The sequence below is a fragment of the Pipistrellus hanaki genome, assembly GCF_964339955.1.
Source record: "Pipistrellus hanaki genome assembly, chromosome: 7".
In the NCBI taxonomy this organism is placed as follows: Eukaryota; Metazoa; Chordata; class Mammalia; order Chiroptera; family Vespertilionidae; genus Pipistrellus; species Pipistrellus hanaki.
This window is the reverse complement of record NC_140509.1, coordinates 31814714-31840063: the sequence shown is the minus strand read 5'-3', so window position 1 is coordinate 31840063 and position 25350 is coordinate 31814714. Positions and strand designations below refer to the sequence as shown.

At 42.7% G+C, this 25350-nt stretch overlaps 1 protein-coding gene across 2 annotated transcripts; it reads left to right on the top strand.

Moving 5' to 3' along the window:
* Positions 1-1611: 1611 nt before the first annotated feature.
* CGAS (cyclic GMP-AMP synthase) lies at positions 1612-25300 on the top strand. 2 transcript variants are annotated; one of them, XM_084889232.1, is made up of 5 exons: positions 1615-3384; positions 9234-9453; positions 12290-12532; positions 20153-20255; positions 23038-25300. In XM_084889232.1, the coding sequence occupies exons 1-5, from the start codon at positions 1942-1944 to the stop codon at positions 23384-23386; spliced, it is 2358 nt and encodes a 785-aa protein (XP_084745358.1). In that variant the 5' UTR covers positions 1615-1941; the 3' UTR covers positions 23387-25300. The 2 variants fall into 2 exon arrangements, with proteins under 2 accessions (XP_084745359.1, XP_084745358.1); XM_084889233.1 differs by lacking the exon at positions 20153-20255 and having other exon boundaries at positions 1612-3384; positions 23038-23194.
* The last annotated feature ends 50 nt before the right edge of the window (positions 25301-25350 follow it).

Here is a 25350-nt window from a genome sequence, read left to right as displayed (position 1 = left end):
ACCCAAGGGGTTCCTGTCTCATACGTATTTATATGAAGGGATTGGATTTAGAAATGTACTTTTGAGATACTGCATTGAATGAGATACTCTGGAAGCTGAACAGCCAAAGCAGTATGGATTATTTAAAATGTGCAGGTTTTTTTAAAATGGGTTTTTAAGAACCAATGGATAAAACTCATGAATAAGAACTTCAGACAATTTCTTTAAGATTCTGTGTCCTTTTCAAGAGTCAGATAGGCTCTCTGCTTCTCCTGTTCATCAGCCTCTCCTCCTGCGCAGTGCCAGCCGTAACCCAGAGACACAATGATGAAGGTCAGCGTGAATGGATTTGGCTGTATTTGGGGCCTGGTCGCCAGGGCTGCTTTTAACTCTGGCAAAGGGGATACTGCTGCCATCAATGACCCCTTCATTGACCTCAACTACATGGTCTACATGTTCCAGTATGATTCTACTCATTGTAAGTTCAAAGGCTGAGAACTGTAAGCTTGTCATCCATCTCCATTTTCTAGGAGTGAGGACCCGCCAAGATCCAAATGGTTGGTGCTGGTGCTGAATTTGTTGTGGTGTCTGCTAGTATCTTCACTACCGTGGAGAAGGCTGGGGCTCACTTCAACGGTGGAGTCAAGAGGGCCATCGTCTCTGTCCCTTCTGTGGGTGCTGCCATGTTTGTGAAGGGGAAGGAACCATGGCAAGTGTGACAATGCCCTCAAGATTGTCAGCAGTGCTTCCTGCCCCACCAACTGCCAAGGCCATCATGGCAACTTTGGCATCACGGAGAGACTCATGACCACAGTCCATGCCATCACTGCCACCCAGAACACCAGGGATGGCCCCTCTGGGCAGCTGTGGTGTGATAGCCGAGGGGCTGCCCAGAACATCTTCCCTGCTTCTACTGGTGCTGCCAAGGCTGTGGGTAAGGGAATTCATGAGCTGTGTGTTAGGCTCACTGTCATGGCCTTCTCTGCCCCCACCCCAATGTGTCGGTTGTGGATCTGACCTGCCACCTGGAGAAAGCTGCTAAATGTGATGACATCAAGCATATAGTGAAACAGAGGGGCCCCTTAAGGGCATCCTGGTGATACTGAGGACCAGGTTGTCTCCTGGGACTTTAACAGTGACACCTACTCCTCCATCTTTGATGCTGGGGCTAGCATTGCTCTCAACGACCACTTTGTCAAGCTCATTTCCTCGTATGACACTGAATTTGGCTTCAGCAACAAGTTGGCAGACCTAATGGTCCACGTGGCCTCCAACAAGGAGTTAGAGCCCCCCTGGACCGCCAGCCCCAACCAGAGGAAGAGAGACCCTCAGCTGCTGGGGAGTCCTTGCCCCAAACAGATCCCCAACACGCTTAGAATCTCCTGACTTTCACAATTTCCATCTCCCCGTCTGAAGAAGGGGCGGGGCTTAGGGAGCCCTACTTTGTCATGCACCATCAAAAAGTTCACTGCAGCCAGCCAAAAAAGAATCAATTAAAAATAAATATTTATTACAATTACAGTAATCATAATCTCAGCCCTGTAAAAGACGAACATTGACTATTTCACATTAATTTTAAAAAGTACCCTTATTTAAACTTACGTTGAAAAAAATTTGTCAACTTCAATGGGCGAGAAAGCTTGTAGTTTCCCACAATTCTTTTAGGTGGCTTGCCAGCAAAAGCGTGGAGCTGTCAGTACTGCTCAGGTTAGCACTGGAGCGGGACATGAGCATCCCTGCAGGACCGCGGGCCGCCCGGTGGCGGCGGGGCGTGGCTCCAGGGTGCCCTCCCGCGTGGGGTCATATTTCCTGCGCGTGCTCCCTGACCGCGGCGCTGCCTTCCCGCCAGACTTCAAGTTCTAAGTTTCATTTCCGTAACCAGCCGCGACTGCAGGTTCCTCTAACTGCGGCCTTTCCCGCGAAGCCCAGTCAACTTTCCAGCAGCAGCAGAGAGCGCCAGCCATGGATCCTCGGAGCGGAAAGGCGACGCGGATAGCTTCCAAGATTTCAGCGCAGAGCGCGAACGGCGCCCCGGCGAAGCCCACCCCGGCGAAGCGCTCCCCGGCGAAGCCCATCGAGCGTCCCGTTGTCCCCGAAGCTGCCCAGCCCAATGAGCAGGAATGCAGCTCCACCGGAGCGTCGGGAAACCAGCAGAGGAAGAGCGCCCCGGGCTCCCGGGAGAGACCTCAGGGACGCGCGCGGGGTGCGCGCTCCGAGAAGGCCCCGCTGAGCAGTGAGGACACAGTCGACGGGCACACGGAGCCGGCCGCGGATCCCGGGCCACCCCTTCCCAGGGCTGGATCTCGCCGAAAAGGGGGTGCGCGCACCGAGAAGGCCCCGCTGAGCAGTGAGGACACGGTTGACGGGCACACGGAGCTGGTCGTGGCTCCCGAGCCGCCCCCTCCCAGGGCTGGATCTCGCCGAAAAGGGAGTGCGCGCACCGAGAAGGCCCCGTTGAGCAGTGAGGACACGGTTGACGGGCACACGGAGCTGGTCGTGGCTCCCGAGCCGCCACCTCCCAGGGCTGGATCTCGCCGAAAAGGGAGTGCGCGCACCGAGAAGGCCCCGCTGAGCAGTGAGGACACGGTTGACGGGCACACGGAGCTGGTCGTGGCTCCCGAGCCGCCCCCTCCCAGGGCTGGATCTCGCCGAAAAGGGAGTGCGCGCACCGAGAAGGCCCCGCTGAGCAGTGAGGACACGGTTGACGGGCACACGGAGCCGGCCGCAGCTCCCGGGCCGCCCCTTCCCAGGGCTGGATCTCGCCCAAAAGGCGGTGCGTGCGCCAAGAAGGCGCCTCTGAGCGCCCAGGTTGCCTTGAATGGACAGGCGGGCCTGGCCCAGGAGCTGGACTCACCCCTTCCTAGAGCTGGATCTCTCCGAAAAGGGGGTGCATGCGTCAAGAAGGTCCCGCTGAGCAGTGAGGACACGGTCGACGGGCACACGGAGCTGGTCCTGGCTCCCGAGCCGCCCCTTCCCAGGGCTGGATCTCGCCGAAAAGGGGGTGCGCGCTCCCAGAAGGAGCCTCTGAGCGCCGAGGACATCTTGAACGGACAGGCCATTCTGGCCGAGGGGCCAGAGCCCCCCGCAGCCCCGGAGTCGCCCCTTCCCAGGGCTGGATCCGCGCGCTCCGCTGGCGAGCGGAGACCTCCGTCCAGACCAGCGGAGGACGCGGGCCAGGACCCGCCGGCTGCAGCCTCTAGTCGGGGCGGGCGGGAGGCCGTGCTTGGCGCCTACAAGCTCGGGGCGGTGGTGGAGAAGCTGAAGCTACGCCGCGCAGAAATCTCAGAAGCCGCGACGGTTGTAAACCGACTCGAGGACCACCTGCTACGAGGACTGAAGCGCGGCCAGTCGGAGTTTAAAGATGTGGAGGTGCTACACACTGGGAGCTACTATGAGCAAGTGAAGGTGAGCTGCCCTAGGCGCGCGGCCCGCGTCCGCTCCCCTCTCCTAACCTCCCCATAGTTCCCGTCTCCTAAGGTTCCTCACCTTCCTTCGGAGGAAACTCAGACCCGTTCTTAGGTTCTAGTTAAAACGACGAACAGAACCTCTATTGATTGCTAGCCACTGTGAAGACACCATTTTGGGGGGAATTCAAATGTAAAGCAGACCTGCATTGTGTTTCTCCAACAGTGCTATGCTTGGTAGTTTCTTTATTTTTTTTAAAAATAAAATTTTAAAATGTATTTTATTGATTTTTTACAGAGAGGAAGAGAGAGGGATAGAGAGTTAGAAACATCCATGAGAGAGAATCATGGATCAGCTGCCTCTTGCACACCCCCTACTGGGGATGTGCCCGCAACCAAGGTACATGCCCTTGATCAGAATCGAACCTGGGACCTTTCAGTCTGCAGGCTTTATCCACTCAGCTATACTTGATATTTTCTGGTCAGGTTATGACTTGGATGATTAGGAGTGTGATCTGCGAAATGTCCACAAAACTCATGTATCTAAGAAACTTTTTTTTTCTATGAGGATGTCTGTACTGCAAAGGAAAAATATTTTCCGTCTCTCCTTCCAGCCCCTGCAGACCTACTCTTTCTCTCAACTTCTTATTCACATGTTATGGGGAGCTCCCAGTGAATGATGTTAAAAATAAATTAAGAGAAAAATCTCCTACAGATACTAAAAAGCATTCTTCCTAAATACACATCAGATGTAACTTTTTAAAAATATATATATATTTTATTGATTTTTAACAGAGAGGAAAGGAGATGGATAAAGAACTAGAAACATTGACCAGCTGCCTCCTGCACACCCCTTACTGGGGATGTGCCTGCAACCAATGTACATGCCCTTGACTGGAACTGAACCAGGGACCTTTCAGTCCACAGACCTATGCTCTATCCACTGAACCAAACCGGTTTCGGCCAGATGTAACTGTTTTTAAGGTTGTATTCCACAGCTCCATTTGTCTGTGGATGGTCATCATTAAAACCATCATTCCAGTTTAGGAGCAAGTTTCTGACTAGGGTTTGTTTCCTGATCAGCGGCAGTGATGAAAGTGTCTTATTCTTGATCTTAAGGAAAATGTTTTTAGCTTTCCCCTGTTGAGTATGATGTTAGCTGTGTGTTTGTCATATGTGGGCTTTTATTTAATTGAGGTATGTTCCCTTTATTCTCATTTTATTGAGCTTTATCATAAATGAATGCTGTATTTTATCAAATGCATTTCTGCATTTTTTTTTTTTTTTTTTTTTTTTTTTTACTCTCACACATTTACTCTTCCAAATGAATTTTAGCGCCTGTAACATTCAAAAAAATATCCCAAATCACAGGAACAGCATGAACGAACAGGCTGGATGGAGAGAGCCAGAATTTTTACGGGAAACTGGTATATGTGTCATTTGGGTCAACTTACAGAATGCTGCTAGTAGGCCTTCCACGGACATATTTAGATTTTATAGGTCGTACAAAGGACAACTGCCACTTTCTCTTCTCCGTCGTCTGCCCGCTGCAGGGTCAGCTGGGCCAGGACTTCCCCAAGTAACGGGGAGCCTGCGGCTAGTTTCTGGCTTGAACCGGATCGCCTGGAGTCGGCCCCTTTAGGATGCCGTAACCTGTTGGTTTCTCAGAGAGACCTTTACCCAGATGAACCCGTCTCTTTCTAGTCTTAAAGAGTTTTAATAAGGGATAGATTGTAAATTCTGCCAAATGTCGTTTCAGCATCTATAGAGACTATCACAAAAGGTTCCTATTGATGGAAGCTGAGAAGAAGGCTGGTGAGCAGCCGCAGTGCCTCAGTCACTCACATGTCCTTAGTCCCTGGGCCAGAACCCGGATTCTTCCGGAAACGCCCGGGGAGGCTGTGAGGCCGCCTTCGCTTGCCCAGGCACAGGGCATCCTGGAGATGTGCCAGGTCACACACACACACACACACACACACACACACACACACACACACCGTGGCTGGAAGAGGCTGGCGGGGACCGTTTGCAGAGGTCAGGAACCAGAGAGGAGTCTGCAGGGGGGAGGGCCCCACACCCTTGCTAACATCCCCAGATCACACGCAGACCAGGCACCCAGTCTGAACTGGGGATTCTGCAACCGAAGTCTCCTGACCTCTGGCCACGACGGCCTCCGAGGTGTCCTTCCGCCACGCTGCAGCCCCTCACCAGGGCGTGCGGGCCAGGGAGCACTCACAGGAAGTGGCGAGTCCTCCTGCTCCTCCACTTGCTGCCAGCTCCAGCTCCGGGCCCCCATTCCCTCCTCCCAGCACCCCTCTTCTGCTCGTCACCCCGGGACACAGTTCTACACGAGCACAGGATCCCCTAGGATATGGCCATATAGTTTTTATCCTTCATTTTGCTTTTCACGTGGTGTATCATAATAATTGATTTGCAGATATTACACCAACCTTGCATCTCAGGACTAAATATCACTTGATTATTCTGTATGATCTTTTTAATATATTGCTGAATTTGGTTGGCTAATATATATATTTAAATATATTTTTATTGATTTCAGAGAGGAAGGGAGAGAGAGAGAGAGAAACATCAATGATAAGAGAATCATTGATTGCCTCCTGCCTGCCCCTTACTGGGGATCTAGCCTACAATCCAGGCGTTTGCCCTTGACCTGAATCGAACCTGGGACCCTTCAGTCCATAGGATGACTCTATCCACTGAGCCAAACCGACTAGGGCTGGTTTGCTAATATTTTGTTGAGGATTTTTACATCTATGCTCATCAGGGATATTGGCCTATATTTGTGTGTGTGCTATGTCCTTGTCTGTTTTGGGAATGAAGGTAATGGTTACCTCATAAAATGAGCTTGGGAGTCTTCCTTCCTCTTGAATTTTTTTGAATAGTTTGATAGGATAGATGTTAATTCTTCTTTCAATGTTTGGTAACATTCACCTGTGAAGCCATAAGTATGGGACTTTTATTTGTTGGCAGCTTTTTGAGTACTGACTTGATTTTGTTGGTACTAATTGGTCTCTGCATATTTTCAATTTCTTGATTTAGTGTTGGAAGATTCTCTGTTTCTAGGTATTTATGCATTTCTTCAAAATGATCCAATTTGTTGGCATATACTTGTTTGTGGTATTTTCTTACACTCCTTTGTTTTTTTATGATGTCAGTTTTCACTTCTCTTTTGTTTTTTGTTTTTATTTTATTCACATGGGTCCTTTTTTCTTTTTTCTTTTTCTTTCTTCTTTTTAAAAAGATACCTTTTTACTGACTTGAGAGAGAGAGGGGGGGATAGAAACATCAATCTTGATTGGTTGCCTCCTGCATGCTCCCTACTAGGGATGGAGCCTACAACTGGGGCATATTTCCTAACCAGGAATCCAACCTCAACCTCCTGGTTCTTGGGTTATAGCTCAACTACTGGGCTTACCAGCTGGGCTTACTTTTTTCCTTGATGAGTTTGTTAAAGGTTTATCCATCTTGTTTATCTTTTTAAAGAACCTGCTCTTGGTTTCAGTGATCCTTTATATTGTTTATTTTTTAGACTATACTTTGTTTATTGCCACTCTGATCTTTATTATTTCCTTCCTTCAATTCACTTGGACTGTTCGTTGTTATTTTTCTAGTTTCTTTAGGTGTGTAAGGTTAGATTGTTTATTTGAGATTTTTTTTGTTTCTTGAGGTAGGCCTGTATTGCTATGAATTTCCCTCTTAGGACTGAATTTGCTGTATCCCATAGATTTTGGGTCATTTGGGTCATTGTGGTTTCTTCCTTGATCTCATTGTTTGTTTGTTTGTTTTTAATTTATTTTTTTAATTAAGATATTATATGTGTACATATCTTACCACTTGATCTCATTGTTAACCATTCATTGTTCAGTAGCATGTTATTTAACCTCCATGTGTTTGTGTGTTTTTCAATTTTTTTCTTAATAGTTTGTATCTAGTTTCATACCTTTGTGGTTGGAGAAGATGCTTGATAGCATCTTTTTCAATCTTTTAAAATTTATTGTTACTGTTGCATGGCCTACTATGTGGTCTATCCTAGGAAATGTTCCAAATGCACATGAAAAAATGTATATTCTGCTGCTTTGGGGTGAAATGCTCTGAATATATCAATTAAATCCATCTGGTCTAATGTGTCACGTAAGGCTGCTGTTTTCTTGTTTATTTCTGTCTGGAAGATTTAATTTATAGTCCCCAGTGTTCTCACTGTGTTCTTTGGTGTATGTAAAAAGAGAAAATGCAATCTTTTTCTCTTCCTCTTCTTACAAAGTCACCAATCCTGTAAGATTAGAACCACACCCTCATGATCACATTTAACCTTAATTACTTCCTGGAAGTCCTGCTTTCAAGTACAGACACATTGGGGATTAGGGCTTCAATATCTGAATTTTTGGGAGGACAGTTAAGTACACAGCACAATACATCTAAGTTTGGGTTAGACCCATTTTATGTAGTCAGTAGACATATGGCTGCTAAGTGCCGTTTTGAACAGTGCAGTCCAATAGCTGTACCTGAAGCTTATCCTAAGTAGGGAAAGACTTGTGGCATTTTTAATATAGTAAAAACAAGCATTTATTATAATTGCTTTAGTTATTGTGAGAATGGAAAAGGTTCTCTGAAGCTTCTACAAATGCTACTAAGACACTATTATTGCACGTGACTTGGAGCTCACACTCACTTGGGTGACCAGTAGATATGAGATAGCCCTTGTGCAACTAGCCAGTAGGTGAATACACACATTTTTGACATCACACAATGATCTCAAAATTGTAACAGGAGGGTGGCTGCAGTGTATCTTGTGATGTGAAAGGTAGATCCTTGCAGGTCTTTAATTTTATTAAGCTTTAAACTTAGAGTAAACCTGGTACAGATTTTAAAAGCTTACATGATATCTTTTTGTTGTTGTTAATGCTCGCTCACCAGTGGATATTTTTTCATTGAATTTTAGGGAGAGTAGAAGAAAGAGGGAAAGTCAGAGAGACATATTGATGTGAGACAAACACATCAATAGGTTGCCTTCTGTATGAAGCTTGACCAGAGCCCGGGCCTGGTGGGAGCTTGCAACTGTGGTATGTGCCCTTGACTGAAATCGAGCCTAGGACCCTTTGGTCCACAGGCTAATGCTCTATCCAATGAGTCAAACTGGCCAGGGCACATGATATCATTTAAAATTCTTTTAAGCCCGGCAAGCATGGCTCAGTGGTTGAGCATTGACCTATGAACCAGGAGATCTCGGTTGGATTTCCAGTCAGGGCAAATGCCCAAGTTGTGGGTTCTATCCCCAGTGTGGGGTGGCAAGGAGGCAGCTGATCAATGATTCTATCTCATCACTGATGTTTCTCTCTCTTCTTCCCTCTCTGAAATCAATAAAATATATTGAAAAATAAAATAAAATTAATATAATAAGCTCTGGCCAGTGTGGCTTGGTTGAGTGTTGTCCTGTGCACCAAAAGGTTGCCAGTTCCATATTCCGTCCAGACATTCTAGTATGCCCAAATTGTCGGCTTGAACCCTGGCAGGGGGTGTACTGGCTGCAGCCAATCATGCTTCATGCTCACATGAATATTTCTCTCTCCCTAAAAAGAAATCAATAAAAAAATATTTTTTAAATTAATGAAAGTGTCTTAAAGTATAGAAATCCCGTATACATATTATGGTTAAAAAATGAGTATAGAACCTACAAACTAAAGCCAATAATACTTTCCCAACTCCACTGGACCTATTAGGAGTCTTGTTTTTAAAAATAAGGTTTTAAGTGGAAATCTTAAGAAAAAAATTGCAGTTGCTTGGAAAATATTCACAAGCAAACATTTCACTGCTGTTTTTACTTTTCCTTAGGTTTCTGCTCCTAATGAATTTGATATTATGTTTAAACTGGATGTCCCCAGAATTCAGCTAGAAGAATATCGCGACAGTGGTGCTCATTACTTTGTGAAGTTCAAAAGAAACCCACAAGGAAATCCTCTGAATCAGTTTTTAGAAGGGGAAATATTATCAGCTTCTAAGATGCTGTCCAAGTTTAGAGAACTCATTAAAAAAGAAATTAAAAACATTGAAGGTAAGATTTTTGAGTGAGTTTTGATCCTTAAAGGTCTAATCATACCTACTAATTGCCTATATATATTCCTCTCCTAATCCTTCTTGACCTCCCTACAGCACACTGTTGACCACTACCTCCCAGAAACAACTCTTTGCACTTGATGTTATTCTACTGCATTTTCTTGGTATTCTTTTAAAACGTTGATTGGCTCTATTTTTTGGTCTCCATTGAATATGCACTTGAATACGTTTTTATTGATTTTTTGAGAGAGGAAGGGAGAAAGATAGAGAAATAGAAACATCCCTGGGAGAGAAACATCATCAATTGGCTGCCTCCTGCATATGTCCTGATTGGGACTCAAACCCGTGACCCATACTGGCTGGGATAGGTTTGTATTTTTAAGTGTTTACTCTGGCTTCTTTGGAGAAGATATTATAAGAAAGCAAGTGAGAAGATTAAAAAGGAAAATATTTTTTAATAGTTCAAATAAAAAGGTGGGGGTGAAGTGGGGTGCTAGGATGGAGAGAAGCAGACACATCCAAACTGTAGCAGTGCTTGCTTCTGGATTAAGTATGGGGATGAGAAAGAGGATGGAATTGAAGAAGGCTCCAAGGTTTCTGGATTAAGCACCTGTGTAGATTGTGCCATTTACTAAGATTGGAAGAACAGAAAGGGACACTTTGGGGAATGAATGAGGAGTTTGGCTTTGGATATCTTAAGTTAGATATCCCTGTGATATGTTAAAGTGAATGTGTCAAATACATAGTTGGATGTGTGTTTGGAGTTCAGAGGATACATTTGGGGTACATGTTAACATATATGTGGTTCCTTTGACAGAGTGTAGATGAATTTATTCATTAATTTAATCAATATTCGTTGATTATCTAATGTGACAGATGGTCTAGATATTTGGGATATGTTAAGGAACAAATAGATGAAGACCCTCACTCTTCTGTACCTTATAATTATGTAAGAGCAGATATGCAATTAATGACAAATGGAAAACACAATTATCCTGTATACTAGAGAGTAATAAGTTCAATGCGGAAAAGGCTAGGGAAGTGAGAGGGATCTGGAGTTTTAGGAATAGGAAGGGGGAAATTATAATGTTAAGTAGAGTGGTTAAGAAGAGGATCTCATTAGAAGTTGGGGAGAAGAGAAGGAATGAAAGGAGATTGAGTGGTTTTGAGAGAATGAAAGGAGAATGAAAGGAGCAGTGGTCAGTGTTTAGAATGCTGCTGACGTCCAGAAAACCGTTGGATTTGGTCTGTGGTTTTGTGAGGATTATTGTTAACCAATTTAGTAGTTTTAGAGAGATTATGAACACACAAGAAAAAAAAGGGGGCAGGGGTGCAGTAGAGACAGCATGTGTAGGCAACTCTAGAAAGTTTTGTCTGCAAAGGAAGTAGAAATACGGGTAAGGCCAAAACCGGTTTGGCTCAATGGATAGAGCGTCGGACTGTGGACATGTGCCTTGGTTGCAGGCACATCCCCAGTAGGGATTGTGCAAGAGGCAGCTGATCAATGATTCCCTCTCATCAATGTTTCTAACTCTCTATCCCTTTCTCTTTCTCTTTGTAAAAATTCAATAAAAAATATATTTTTTTAAAAAAAAGAAATGGAAATATGGGTAAGTAGGAGGAAGCAATATAGGACTAAAAGAGAGGTATGTTTTAGAATGAAGGACACTGGAATCCTTTCTATGTGGAAAGGAGTGATCAGGCAGGGAGGGTAGTCCATGGATGCAAGAGAGGGAACAATTGAAGGAGCGAGGTCTTGAGCAAGAGAGGATCCAGAGGCAGGTCCAGGGGTGGCCTTGGAAAAGTGAATGGACATTTCCTCAGTGGTACTAAGAGGAAGAAGGATAACATGGTTAGGAGTGGGGGAGGTTTGCAGACTTGATGATAAGAAAATGAGAGTGTTCTTTAGGATTTTCTCCTTGGTGTTCTTTCTCACTGTGGGCCCTTCCAGAAGTCTTATCTGGGAGTAGTCTTTACTGCTTGTTCCCCTCTAAATCCCAAAGCCAATACTCTCACCTGGAAGTCTTTCCCAAACTTCTGACCACCATAGCTACTTTCCAGTGGCCATCTTCACTTGGGTATCCTGGGCATGTGCCCTTGACCGGAATTGAACCCAGGACCTTCAGTCCACAGGCTGACACTCTATCCACTGAGCCAAACCAGCTAGGGCCATATTACAATTTTAAAAAATATATATATTTTATTGATTTTTTTATAGAGAGGAAGGGAGAGGGATAGACAGTTAGAAACATCGATGTGAGAGAGAGAGATATCGATAAGCTACCTCCTGCACACCCCCTACTGGGATGTGCCCGCAAGCAAGGTACATGCCCTAGACCAGAATCAAACCTGGGACCTTTCAGTCCGAAGGCTGATGCTCTATGCACTGAGCCAAACCAGTTTTGGCCATACCACAATTTTTTTTATCCACTCATCTGTCAATGGATTCTGAGGTTGTTTCCATATATTGGATATTGGATAATATATGGATTGCTATTGCCACTCATCTGCCCTCTTTTCCAGGCTTCCCTCTAAACTGCCATTCATCAACTTAAATGAAAATCTAACCAAAGCACTCCCAAACCCCAATTTTCAGGGGCTCCCCATCATCATGCTAGACAGATTTTGACAGTACCGTCCCACCATAATATATATCAATGAATATTGGCTAAATGAGTAAAACATTTTGTGTTGTGGGGTCAGTTTTTGCTTTAGAACTAATTTCCAACTTAATACTCTATGGATATCCAACTATGGTTATGCTATTTTTTCCTATATTTTTAAGAAAATTAGATTGCTAAACACTTTTTTTTTCCTTTTACATGTTTAAACAGATATGAATATCATTGTGGAGAAGAAGAAGAGGGGGTGTCCTGCTGTAACACTTCTTATTAAAACACCTAAAGAAATATCTGTGGATATAATCTTGGCTTTGAAAGTACAAAGCAGCTGGCCACGTAGCACCCAGGAAGGCATGCCCATTGAAAACTGGCTTGGAGGAAAAGTTAAGAGAAGTCTAAAACTACAGCCATTTTACCTGGTACCTAAGCCGGCAAAGGAAGGAAATGTTTTTCAAGGTATCTTAAATGTGAAGGTTAATTTAAGAACATACAAAAGAACTGTTAATGTTATATACAAGGGCAGTAAAAGATTGATGACTGCTGTTGGCATTTTAAGAGTCATCAGGCTAAACAGGCTACTAGTACAAGATGGGAGTTTGGTGAGTGATGGAATTGAAAATGGCATAGTTGTAGTAGTAACATCAAATACTGAGCTTTAAAATGTCTAGTAGCCCACATTAAAATGTTACCTTTTTTATTTAAAACACTAGAGGCCCGGTGCATGAAATTCGTGCTCGGGGAGGGTCCCTAGGCTTGGCCAGTGATCAGGGCCGATTGGGGCCTCCTTCCCCCAGCTGCCAGCTGCCAGCTGCTGGCCAGGGCCTTCTTTTGTTCCACGCCGCCCCCCTGATGGTCAGCGCACATCATGTCATAGTGGGCGGTCAAACTCCCAGTAGGTCAAACTCCTGAGGGGACAATTTTTGCATGTTAGCCTTGTATTATACAGGACATTTTTATTGATTTTAGAGAGTAAAGGAGAGGGAGAGAGAGATAGAAACATTAGTGATGAGAGATAATCATTGATTAGCTGCCTCCTGCACACCCGCTTCTGGGGCTCAAGCCTGCAATCTGGGCATGTGCCTTGACCAGGGGTAGAACTGTGACCTCCTGGTTCATAGGATGATGCCCATCCCTGAGCCACACTAGTCAGGCTTGTTTTTTAATAAAGAAAGCAGTACTGGCCTCAGAATCAGACTGCTCTCTGGCTCTGGATCCTGAGGTTTCTTGTCTTAACTGTGAGATTGTGGGCTAGTTACCAAGCCTCTCTAAACAACACTTTATTCACATTTTCTTAGTTTTTACCCATGTCCTTTTCCTATTCCAGGATCTCATCTAGGACACCACATTATATTTTGTCATCATTTCTCCTTAGGCTCCTCTTTTTTGTTGTTCTTAATCCTCACCCACGCATTTTTCCCCCATTGATTTTTAGACAGAGTGAAGGGAGGGAAAGAGAAACATCAATGTGAGAGAGACACATCAATTGATTGCCTCCTGCATGCACCCCAGCCGGTGCCAGGGATCGAACCTTTCACCCAGGTACATGCCCTTGACTGGGAATTGAACCCATGTCTCTTTGGTAAGCAAGTCGACACTCTGACCACTGAGCCACACCCACCAGGGCTCCTCTTGACTTTAACTGTTTCTCAGCCTTCCCTTGTTTTTGATGACCTTGACAGTTTTGAGGAATATTAGTTAATTATTTTGTAGAATGTCCCTCATCTGGCATGTGCCTGATGTTTTTCTTATGCCTAGACTGGAGTTCTGGGTTTTGTAGAGGGAGACCAGGGAGCTAAAGTGCCATTTTCATTGCATCATTTTAAGGATACATGCCATGAACATGACTTAGCACTGCTGATGTTGACCTTGATCACCTGGCTGGGTAGTGCTTGTCAGTTTCTCCACTGTTACTCATTTCCCCCTGTTTATACTGAACTATTTGGAAGGAGGTCTCTGTGCACAGCTCACACTTAAGGAGTGGGGAGTTATGCCACCCCTTTAAGAGCAGTGCATTATTTTTTTAATTGATTTCAGAGAGGAAGGGAGAGGAAGAGGGTGAGGGAGAGGAAGATAGAAACATCAGTGATGAGACAGAATCGTCGATCGGCTATCTCTTGCACACCCCTCACTGGGGATAGAGCTCGCAACCTGGGCATGTGCCCTGACTGGGAATTGAACAATGACCTCCTGGTTCATAGGTCGAAGCTCAACCACTGAGCCACGCCAGCTTGGCAAGAGCAGAGTATTTACTCAGATTTTTTTGAATTCTGCATGGGAGATTTGGGCTGTAATCCAATAACACTTTATTAATGTTACTGTTTCATTTGTTCCAGCTTTGGCCTTTAGGAGCTCTTTGAGTTGGTTCTGTGCCCTGAGTTGGTTCTATGTCCCATCATTGTGGGGGTGTTTTGTTTGTTTGTCTTCATCACTAACTCACTTTCTGGCTCTACAAGATGTTCAAGGCTCATCTGGTATATTTCATGTATTAGTCTTAGAATCTGCCATTTCTCCAAGGAGTTTTGGTTCCTTTTATTGGAGAATGTGCTAGAAACCACAGTCTAGGTGCTATGTGTATGTGTGCTCTGTTAGGAGGGTGTCAACCCTCCCAGCTAGAGAAACAAGGGAATATAGGTAAGTACGTGTACTAACCCTGGTACATACACATATCTACAAACTAGAAGCCTGGTGCACGAATTCGTGCTTGGGTAGGGTCAGGCCGGCCTGCCCCACTCCCTGGGTGAACTCCCGGTTGAGGGAACAACTTGCATATTTGCCTTTTATTATATGAGATATTTTTATATGTAACTACCTATTGTATATGTTGTTATTCATGAGTTTATACTGTCTCTAATTATGATCCATTATCACATGGATCATTCTTTCTCTTCTTGCTATCTGTAGCCTCTCATTCCAAAAGTGAAAAACCTGACTCCCACATCTGCCACCTATATGCTTAATTGTACAGTTCTAGTAAGAACATACTAGTATAGTTATTTCACAATTGCAAAGCACTCCTCCACAGGAAACAGTTACCAACTAGAGTACAGAGCTAATGTACAGTTCCTTTTGCCTTCAGTCTTACATACCCTATTTCCAAAGTAACTTAGGTCCACACCTTTTGCTCCCCCCTTTCAGAAAAGTTGTTTTATACATTTGTAATGCAGTTGGAGTCCTTTTTCACAATCTGTATTATTTTTAGGATCCCTTGATCTCCTAAATGATTTTTTGAACAGTTTACATATATTAAGATTCACTCTTTGAGCTATAAAGTTCTACTGGTTTTGACAAATGCATTGTATCATGCTTCTACCCTTCATAATAATTTCACTGCTCTAAAATGTCCCTTCTGCTTCACTTATTTAACCCTTCCCATTCCAAACTTCTGGCAACCACTGATCTCTATAGTATATCATCTCTATTGTTTTGCCTTTTCCAGAGTGGCATAAGTGGCTGACATAAATGGATATATATATATATATAGCAGTGAGCATACCTAGCTCAGTACCACCTTTTACACATATCCACTGTCCATATATTATATAGCTATTACTACACTCTTTATTCTGTTCCATTAAAATCTTTGTCTACCCTTGCACTATATATATTGTTATACATAATGTGTCCTTATAAGTCTTGGTATTTGGTAGGGCAAGTTATCCTACTTTATCTTTCTTCATGAGTATTTTAGATATTTTTGACCCCTGGTATTTTCATGAAAGTTTTCATATCATCTTGTCAAGTTCTACCAAAGCATTTTTTTTCAATATTGATTGAGAGTACATTGAATCCATAGATAAAATTTGGAAGACTTGATATATTTATAATAAGGAGTTTTCCAATTAATGGATAAGTGCATATCTCCTTTTATTTAGATTCTCTCTAATACTTCTTAGTGACATTTTAGTTTTCTCCACTGAAGTTTTATATATATTTTGTTACATTTATTCATAGGCAATTGTAAGTTTTTGGTCTGAAAAATTTTAAACCAAAAGTAGAATGAAGAATTTACTAAACTTATACATACCTGTCACCTAGCTTCTTTTGTATTTTCTTCCAACATAGTTGTATTATCTATCAATAATGATATCTTTGTTCCTCTATTTCCAGTGCCAGATACCTTATTATGCTTGCTAGGATAGCCAGTGCATGTTGAACAGAAATAGGGATAGCAGACATCTGCCTAACTCATTTCAAGGGAAAAACCTCAGCTTTTTACCTTATATTATCATGTTGCTGTGTCCTTTTTAAAATCTGTCTATCAGATCAAGTTGACAGCCAAATTTAAATTGCCAAGGATTTTTTTAAAGAAAATGATGAATGAGCTGTGGCTGGTTTGGCTCAGTGGATAGAGTTTTGGCCTGCAGACTGAAGGGTCGCAGATTCAATTCTGGAAAAGGGCACATGCCTGGGTTGCAGACTCCATCCCCAGGAGGGGGCCTGAAGGAGGCAGCTAATCAGTGATTCTCTCTCATCATTGATGTTTCTATTTCTCCCTCCATTCCTTTCTGAAATCAACAAAAAAATATATTTTTAAAGTGATAAATTAATGTTAAATTTCATTACCTACACATTCTCCATATTTTGAGATCATGTTTCTCCTCAATTCTGTTAATGTGACAGATTATATTGATTGGTTGTTAAATTATAAACCAATTGTGCATTCCTGGTATAAATCCAACTATATAGAAAAAACCAAGATTGCAGCCTAGGTGAGTGCCTAAACTACCCCCTTGCACAACAATTTCAAAATAACAACTAAAAGATAGAACAGACATCATCCAAAACCACAGGAAAGCTGGCTGAGTGGGAAATCTACAACTAGAAAGAAGGAGAGAGGCTCACAGATCAGGGGAGCCGCAAAGCTCTGAGGTAGGGAGATGAGTGCACAGAGAGGAAAGGCGAACTAGTGCCTGGCTGGCAGAAGGGGAAAAGGAGCCCCCAACTGCACTGAACCCCAACCCCAGCCGAAAGTCATGGACCCAGGCTCATACAGGTGGAGTCTGGACTGTAGAGAAAGGTACCTGGAGATTCAGAGACTGGGAGACTTGGGGAAGCCGTGAGTCACAGTGGGCAGGATCTAGAGTCGTGCACCAGTTAGTGTACGCAGAGAGGTCTGACCGCGAATTGCCACAGTTGCTCCATAGCAGAAGGATTCAGAAGCTCCAGAATGCACTGAACCCCAGTTCTGACTGCACTGAGCACCGATACCCAGTTCAGAGCAAACCCCTGGAGCACTCACACTCTTACAAGGGGAATCTGGACTGTGAGGCGGAAACTCAGGATCCATGGAAGGCAGAGGTCTGAGGCACATGCACAAGGGCAGGGCTGATGGGAAGCCAAGACTGTGGCTCAGCCCTGAGATTCCGCCCCATCCAAGCTGAGCACAGAGGCTTTTGCAATTTTGCAAGTCTGATCCTATAAGACTGTCTCCAATACAGAAGGTATCCCACTGTATACACAGTTGATACTCACATCCTGGAGGTCATTCCTCCCAGTGATACCAACAACAAGCAAGACTTAACTACAGCTGAAACCGGTTTGGCTCAGTGTATAGAGCGTTGGTCTGCTGTCTGAAAGGTCCCAGGTTTGATTCCGGTCAAGTGCATATACCTTGGTTGCGGGCACATCCCCAGTAGGGGGTGTACAAGAGGCAGCTGATCAATGATTCTCTCTCATTGATGTTTCTAACTCTCTATCCTTCTCTCTTCCTCTCTGTAAAAAATCAATAAAATATATTTTTAAAAAAGAGACTTAACTACAACAGGGCTGTACATGCAGTACACAAAGGGGAACATCAAGAGTGTCTACCTCAGGTAACTGGGGAGACTGACCCACCAGCCCATATAAGACACCAAACACACAAAACCACCCTACCAACTCAGGGAAGCAGTGAAAATGGGGAGACAAGGAAACAGATCTCAAACAAAACAAACAAACAAACAAACAAACAAAAATGAAGGAGAACAAATGACTTGATATAGAGTTCAAAACCACGGTTATAAGGTTTTTCAAGAATTTCCTAGAAAAGGCCGATAAATTTAATGAGACCCTTGAGGATATGAAAAAGGACAAACTAGAAATTAACATACACTGACTGAAGTAAAAAATATTATACAGAGATCCAACAGCAGACTGAAGGAACACAAGAATCAAGTCAAAGATATGGAATACAAAGAGGCGAAGGACACTCCTCTGGAGAAGCAAGAAGAGAAGAGAATCCAGAAAGTTGAAGCCTCTGGGACAACTTCAAGCATACCAACATCAGAATTATGGGAATCCCAGAAGAAGAGAGTAAGCCACCGAAAACATATTGGAAGAAATAGTGACAGAAAACTTCCCCCAGCTGGTGAAATAAATAGACTTACAAGTCCAGGAAGAGCACAGAACTCCAAACAAAAGAAATTCAAAGAGAACCACACCAAGACACATCATAATTAAAATGCAAGGGCAAAAGACAAAGAGAGAATCTTACAAGCAGCAAGAGAAAAACAGTTAGTTACCTATAAGGGAGCACCCATATGATTGTTAGCTGATTTCTCAACAGAAACTATGCAGGCCAGATGGGAGTAGTAAAAAATATTCAAAGTGATGAATAGCAAGAACCTACAACCAAGATTACTCTACCCAGCAAAGTTATCATTCAGAATTGAAGGTCAGATAAAGAGCTTCACAGACAAAAAAAAAGTTAAAGGAGTTTATCAACACCAAACCAGGATTTCATGAAATGTTGAAGGATATTCTTTAAGAAGAGGAAGAAGAAGAAAAAGGTAAAGGTAAAAAATTATGAACAACAAAAAGACATAAAATACATACCTACCAACAAGTGAATCTAAAAATCAAGTGAATAAAAAATCTGAAGAACAAAATGGACTGGTGAATACAATAGAATCAGACACATAGAAAGGGATTGGACTAACAATTCTCAGAGGTAAGGGGGTCTGAGGGGTGCGGGAAGAGATTGGACAAAAATCTTACACCTATGGATGAAGACAGTGGTAGGGGTAAGGGCATGGGGTGGGGTTGGGAATCGGGTGGAGGGGAGCTATTGGGGGGTGGGGAAAGAGGAACACCTGTAATAATCTGAAAAATAAAGACATTATATTTTTTTGAAAATCGTACATATGTGGATGAGGACAATGGGGGCGGGGGGGGGTAAGGACATAGGGTGGGTGGGAACTGGGTGGAAGGGAGCTATGGAGGGGAAAAGGAGAAACAATTGTAATCTGAGCAATAAAGATTTATTAAATTAAAAAAAACCACAACTATACAATAAGATAGCCCAAACTTAAAAGAGTTAGCCATGGTAAACTTGGAGGAAGGGGAGAAATCTATTCTTACATAAACTCTCACAGGGAATAGAAATGTTCCGCAATTCATTTTACATGAATACCAAAACTTATAAGGATGGTATAAATTTTTTGATCAATTCATTCAAATTATTATTATTATTTAAAATATATATATATATAATATATATATATAATATATATATATATTATATATATATATATATATATATATATATATATATATATATATATATATATATATTTTTTTTTTTTTTACAGAGAGGAAGGGAGAGAGATAGAAAGTTAGAAACATCAATGAGAGAGAAACATTGACCAGCTGCCTCCTGCACATCCCCCACCGGGGATGCGCCTGCAACCAAGGCACATGCCCTTGATCGGAATTGAACCCAGGACCCTTCAGTCCGCAGGCCGATGCTCTATCCACTGAGCCAAAATGGTTTCGGCTCAAATTATTACTGAAACAATATATTGATAAACTGAATTTAGCAATATGTACATCTTACATAGATAACTATATTAAGCAACCTTCCCCCTGGCTGCACCCCCCCTCCCCCCCCCCGTTTTTTCCTATTTTGGTCCATTGTTTGCTTCAAATGACTTCTTTTAATATGTAATTACATTATTTCATTTCTTTGGGTCTATATCCCCCTAGAATTTTTTTCAGAATGATATTTTAATGAAGGAAATTGTTTCAATATTGTATTGTTTATATGTAGGCACTTTGGTTAAATTCTCTATTTTTTTTTTTTTTCTTTTGGAAATTAAGAAGAAACATGGCGGCTATCCTTCTCTCACATTGAAAAGGACATTTTGAAAAATCATGGAGACTCTAAAAAATGCTGTGAAAGTAAGGGAGTGAAATGTTGCAGGTACCTTTCTTATTTTGTTAATTAGGGGCTTATCTTTGGAATCTTTTTAATTGCCTCCATAGATCAGACCTATAGGTGGTCATTACTGAGTTGAGTCCTGGGGGCAGCACATGGCTGGACTGACCTGGTGAGCATGAAACTAGAGAAGCCAGACCCAGGGGACCAAGGAAAGAGTGCTGTCAGAAGGCAAGGCCAGGGACTATAGTCCTGAACCTGGATCAGATCGATGTGTAAAGTAGGACAGAACAAGAAGTAGGACAGAAAGGATACTAGCCATGATTAGCCATTAGACACTGGTTGTGTCTTAGTATTTTGGTTGCTTCAAGGTAATGAATATTAATGTCACATAATGGGAAGGTGACAGAGGATCAATCTTTTTTATACCAGTTCTGCTTTGAGATGGGTTGGCTGCATTGAACGCCATTTGAAACAACTAAAAGATGGGTAATTCTTTTACTTGGCAGCATACACACCATAAAAAAGTGAGACCCTAGCTAGTTTGGCTCAGTGTATAGAACATCAGCCTGCAGACTGAAGGGTCCCAGGTTTGATTCCAGTTGAGGGCATATGCCCAGTTTGCAGGCTTGATCCCCAGTAAGGGGGTGTGCAGGATGCAGTCGATCAGTGATTCTATCTCATCATTGATGTTTCTCTCTCTCCCTCTTCCTTCCTTTTTGAATTAAATAATATATATATATAAAGTGAGACTGGAAAAGTATTGTTCATTTGAGTTTATAATGTTGTCCAATATAAGGGTCACAAAAGTTAAAAGGTCAAAACAAGAATGTCCAACTTGCAGGCCCAGGAGGTTTTTTGTTTTTTTTTTGTGTTTGTTTTTTTTTTAAAATATATTTTATTGATTTTTTACAGAGAAGAAGGGAGAGGGATAGAGAGCTAGAAACATTGATGAGAGAGAAACATTGCCCAACTGCCTCCTGCACACCCACTACCGGGGATGTGCCCACAACCAGTGTACGTGCCCTTGACCGGAATCAAACCTGGGATCTTCACAGTGCGCAGACTGTTGCTCTATCCACTGAGCCAAACTGGTTTCGGCACCGGGAGGTTCTTTAAAGCTTCATGTACAGACTTTGAAACCAGTGCTGAGAAAATTATATTGCTGGTAAAGCCAAGTATTTTTAAAAACATAAAATTTTGTCAACTATGAAATGATTGGATGAATAATGTAAATATTTATAATCTATCAAATAATTTGATGAATAATACAAGTATCTGCTAGTTTTATAGTTGAATTAATCATGATAAAATATTTAAACTAGGAATGGCGAAGCAGGAAGAAAAAAAATGTTTTTGAAACTTCAAAGTATGTATTGAAAAAATAGAGTGACTAGAATTATATTTATATATATCTGTCTTTCTATGTATTATTGGGTCGGCAGCTAAGTAATTGCGGGTTTCACACATATATGGCTTCAGTTGAATTTTTAGATTTGCAGACATAGTACAAATGTAAAACACATTTTGTTATTGATAGTTGGCTATTCAGCTGTTAATCAGTAAAAAAAGTTTTTTGATCTGTTTTGTAGTTTTCGTTTGGCGTTCGTTGAAAAATGGAAAATCAAAAGGAACATTTTCGTCATATTTTGCTTTTTTATTTCCGCAAAGGGAAAACGCATCGCAAGCTCATAAAAAGTTATGTGCTGTTTATGGTGACGAAGCCTTAAAAGAACGGCAGTGTCAAAATTGGTTTGCCAAAATTCGTTCTGGTGATTTTTCACTCAAAGATGAAAAACGCTCTGGTCGTCCAGTTGAAGTTGATGACGCCCTAATCAAAGCAATAATCAATTCAGACTGTCACAGTACAACACGTGAGATTGCAGAGAAGCTTCATGTATCACATACATGCATTGAAAATCACTTAAAACAACTTGGCTATGTTCAAAAACTCGATACATAGGTTCCTCACGAACTGAAAGAATCACAGTTAACGCAACGCATTAGCAGCTGCGATTTGCTAAAGAAACGTAATGAAAATGATCCATTTTTAAAACTACTGATAACTGGCGATGAAAAATGGGTTGTTTACAACAATATCAAGCGGAAAAGATCGTGGAGCAGGCCAGGTGAACCAACTCAAACAACATCAAAAGCTGATATTCATCAAAAGGTTTTGTTATCAGTTTGGTGGGATTACAAAGGAATTGTCTACTTTGAACTCTTACCACCCAACCGAACAATCAATTCTGATGTCTACATTGAACAACTAACGAAATTAAACAATGCAGTTGAAGAAAAGCGGCCCGAATTGACAAATCGAAAAGGTGTTGTATTCCATCATGACAATGCAAGGCCACACACATCTTTGGTCACTCGGCAAAAATTAATGGAGCTTGGTTGGGATGTTTTGCCACATCCACCATATAGTCCTGACCTTGCACCATCTGATTACTTTTTGTTTCGATCTTTACAAAACTCCTTGAATGGTAAAAATTTCAATAATGATGATGATGTCAAATCGTACCTGATTCAGTTTTTTGCTAATAAAAACCAGAAGTTTTTTGAATGTGGGATTATGATGCTGCCTGAAAGATGGCAAAAGGTCATTGATCAAAATGGGCAATACATTACAGAATAAAGTTATTTAGTTCCATGAAAAAATTGTCTTTGATTTTCTTTAAAAAATCCGCAATTACTTAGTTGCCGACCCAATATAATATCTGTATTGTTTATTGTATCTTCCTGTAAGATGCCTAAAGCTCTTTGTGGAATGAAGCAGGTTGTAAATAAGTAAAGATAAATGGTTTTCTCTTTTATTCAACAGGAAACGCTGTTTACAACTAATGAAATATCTTTTAGAAAAATTGAAAGAAAAGTTTGAAGACCGAAAGGAACTTGGTGAATTCTGTTCTTATCACGTGAAAACTGCCTTCTTTCACGTATGTGCCCAGAACCCACATGACAGTCAGTGGCGAGACAACCTGGAGCTCTGCTTTGATAGATGTCTGGAATACTTTCTTCACTGCCTCAAGACACAACGTCTTGAGAATTTTTTTATTCCTGTAGTCAATCTATTCTCTCAAGATAAAATTAACAGGATAAGTAAAGAATTTCTGTTAAAGGAAATTGAATATGAAAGAAACAATGGATTTCCAATTTTTGGTGAATTTTGAAAAAATATATAAATTATATATATTTAACTTATTGTTGTGGAGTGTATTACAGACGTCCCCCATTTTCCTCCCTTTTGTTCCCCTCCACCCAGCTACCACCCCGCCCCAGGCCTTCACCACACTGTTGTCTGTGTCCATAGGCTATGCTTATGTGCATATAGGACTAGTGGCCTGGTTAGTGGATTTACGCACATTGAAAGGAAATTAATTAGAAGAAAGATTTGTGTGGTAATTAAGTTACCACAAGAAATAACGTATCAAAATAGTATATATAATATCCTATCTAATAAAGAGGGGATATGCTAATTGACCCTCATGCCATCACAAAGATGGCAGCACCCACAGCAAATAAGGAGGGAATATGCTAATTGACAGTCCCACCCTCAAAGATGGCGGCGCCCACAGCCACAAGATGGTGGCACCCAGTCCCCTCAGCCCCCCAGCCCCCCAGGGCCAGCCTGAGGCACAGGCAAGCCTCAGATGGCAGCTGCCCAGCCACTCAGGGCTGCCTGAGGCTCAGGTAACCAGGGCCAGCTGAGGCTTGCGATGCTGAAAGTGGCAGCAGCTGAGGTATGATGGGGTGTCATCATTCCCTGATCACCAGGTCACCTCCCACCCCTGAGGACTCTTGGACTATGATAGGGGGCAGGCCAGGCTGAGGGACCCCCCCCTCTAGTGCATGAATTTTCATGAACTAGGCCTCTAGTCCTATATAATAAAAAGGTAATATGCAAATTACCATCACTGCAACACACAAGATGGCCGTCCCATGTGGTCAAACATGGCTGCCCCCAGGTGGACATAAGATAGCTGCCACAAGATGGCCATCAGGGGAGGAAAGTTGGGGGAGACCCAGACCCACAAGGGAGGGAAGTTGGAGGGGATCCAGGCCTGCAGGGGAGGACAGTTGGGGGGGGACCCAGGCTTACAGGGGAGGGCAGTTGGGGGTGACCAGGTTGGCAAGGAAGGGCAGTTAGGGGTGACCAGGCTGGCAGGGGAGGGAAGTTGGGGTGACCAGGCCTGCAGGGGAGGACAGTTAGGGCCACCAGGCTGGCAGGGGAGCAGTTAGGTGTCTATTAGCCTGGCAGGGGAGTGGTTAGGGGGCAATCAGGCAGGCAGGCAGGCAAGTGGTTGGGAGCCAGCAGTCCTGGATTGTGAGAGGGATGTCCCAGATTGGAGCAGATTGGAGAGGATGCAGCCTGGGCTGAGGGACACCCCCTCCCCCTGAGTTTTGGGCACCAGGCCTTTAGAAGTATTATAAAATTAAAACACGTGTGCAATTGGCACCAGTGAGAGGTATATATGTATTATGCACGTGCAAGTCAACATTTATTTTTAAATCGCCAGTGTGCATCATATGTACTGGCCAGTTGGTCAGATGGACATTTGGTCACTTAGCCTTTTATATATATATTATAGATAAGTTCTTTGGTTAATATCTTCCCAACACCCTCCACCTCCCACCTCTTCCCTTTGAGATATGGCAGTCTATTCCATGTTTCCATGTCTCTGGCCCTATTTGTTCATCAGTTTATTTTGTTCATTAGATTCCACATATAAGTGAGATAATTTATTTTTAAAAAGAGAAGAATTAGAGTGACTATAATAATTGAAATGTTTGGTCCTGGCTGATTTGGCTCAGTGGATAGAGCATTGGCCTGTGGACTGAAGGGTCCCAGGTTCAATTCTGGCCAAGGGCACATGCCCAGGTTGTGAGCTCAATCCCCAATAGAGAGTGTGCAGGAGGCAGCCAATCAATAATTCTCTCTCATCATTGATGTTTCTATCTCTCTCCCTCTCCCTTCCACTCTGAGATCAATAAAAGTATATATTTTTAAAATGTTTCAGATTTGTCACTGTAATGATTGACAAAAGTGAATAAATTATTATTCTGCTCTGTTTGTCTTAAACTAATTAATATTTAAGGATTGATTCCTTTGGGAAAGAAATTAGTCAACTAATAA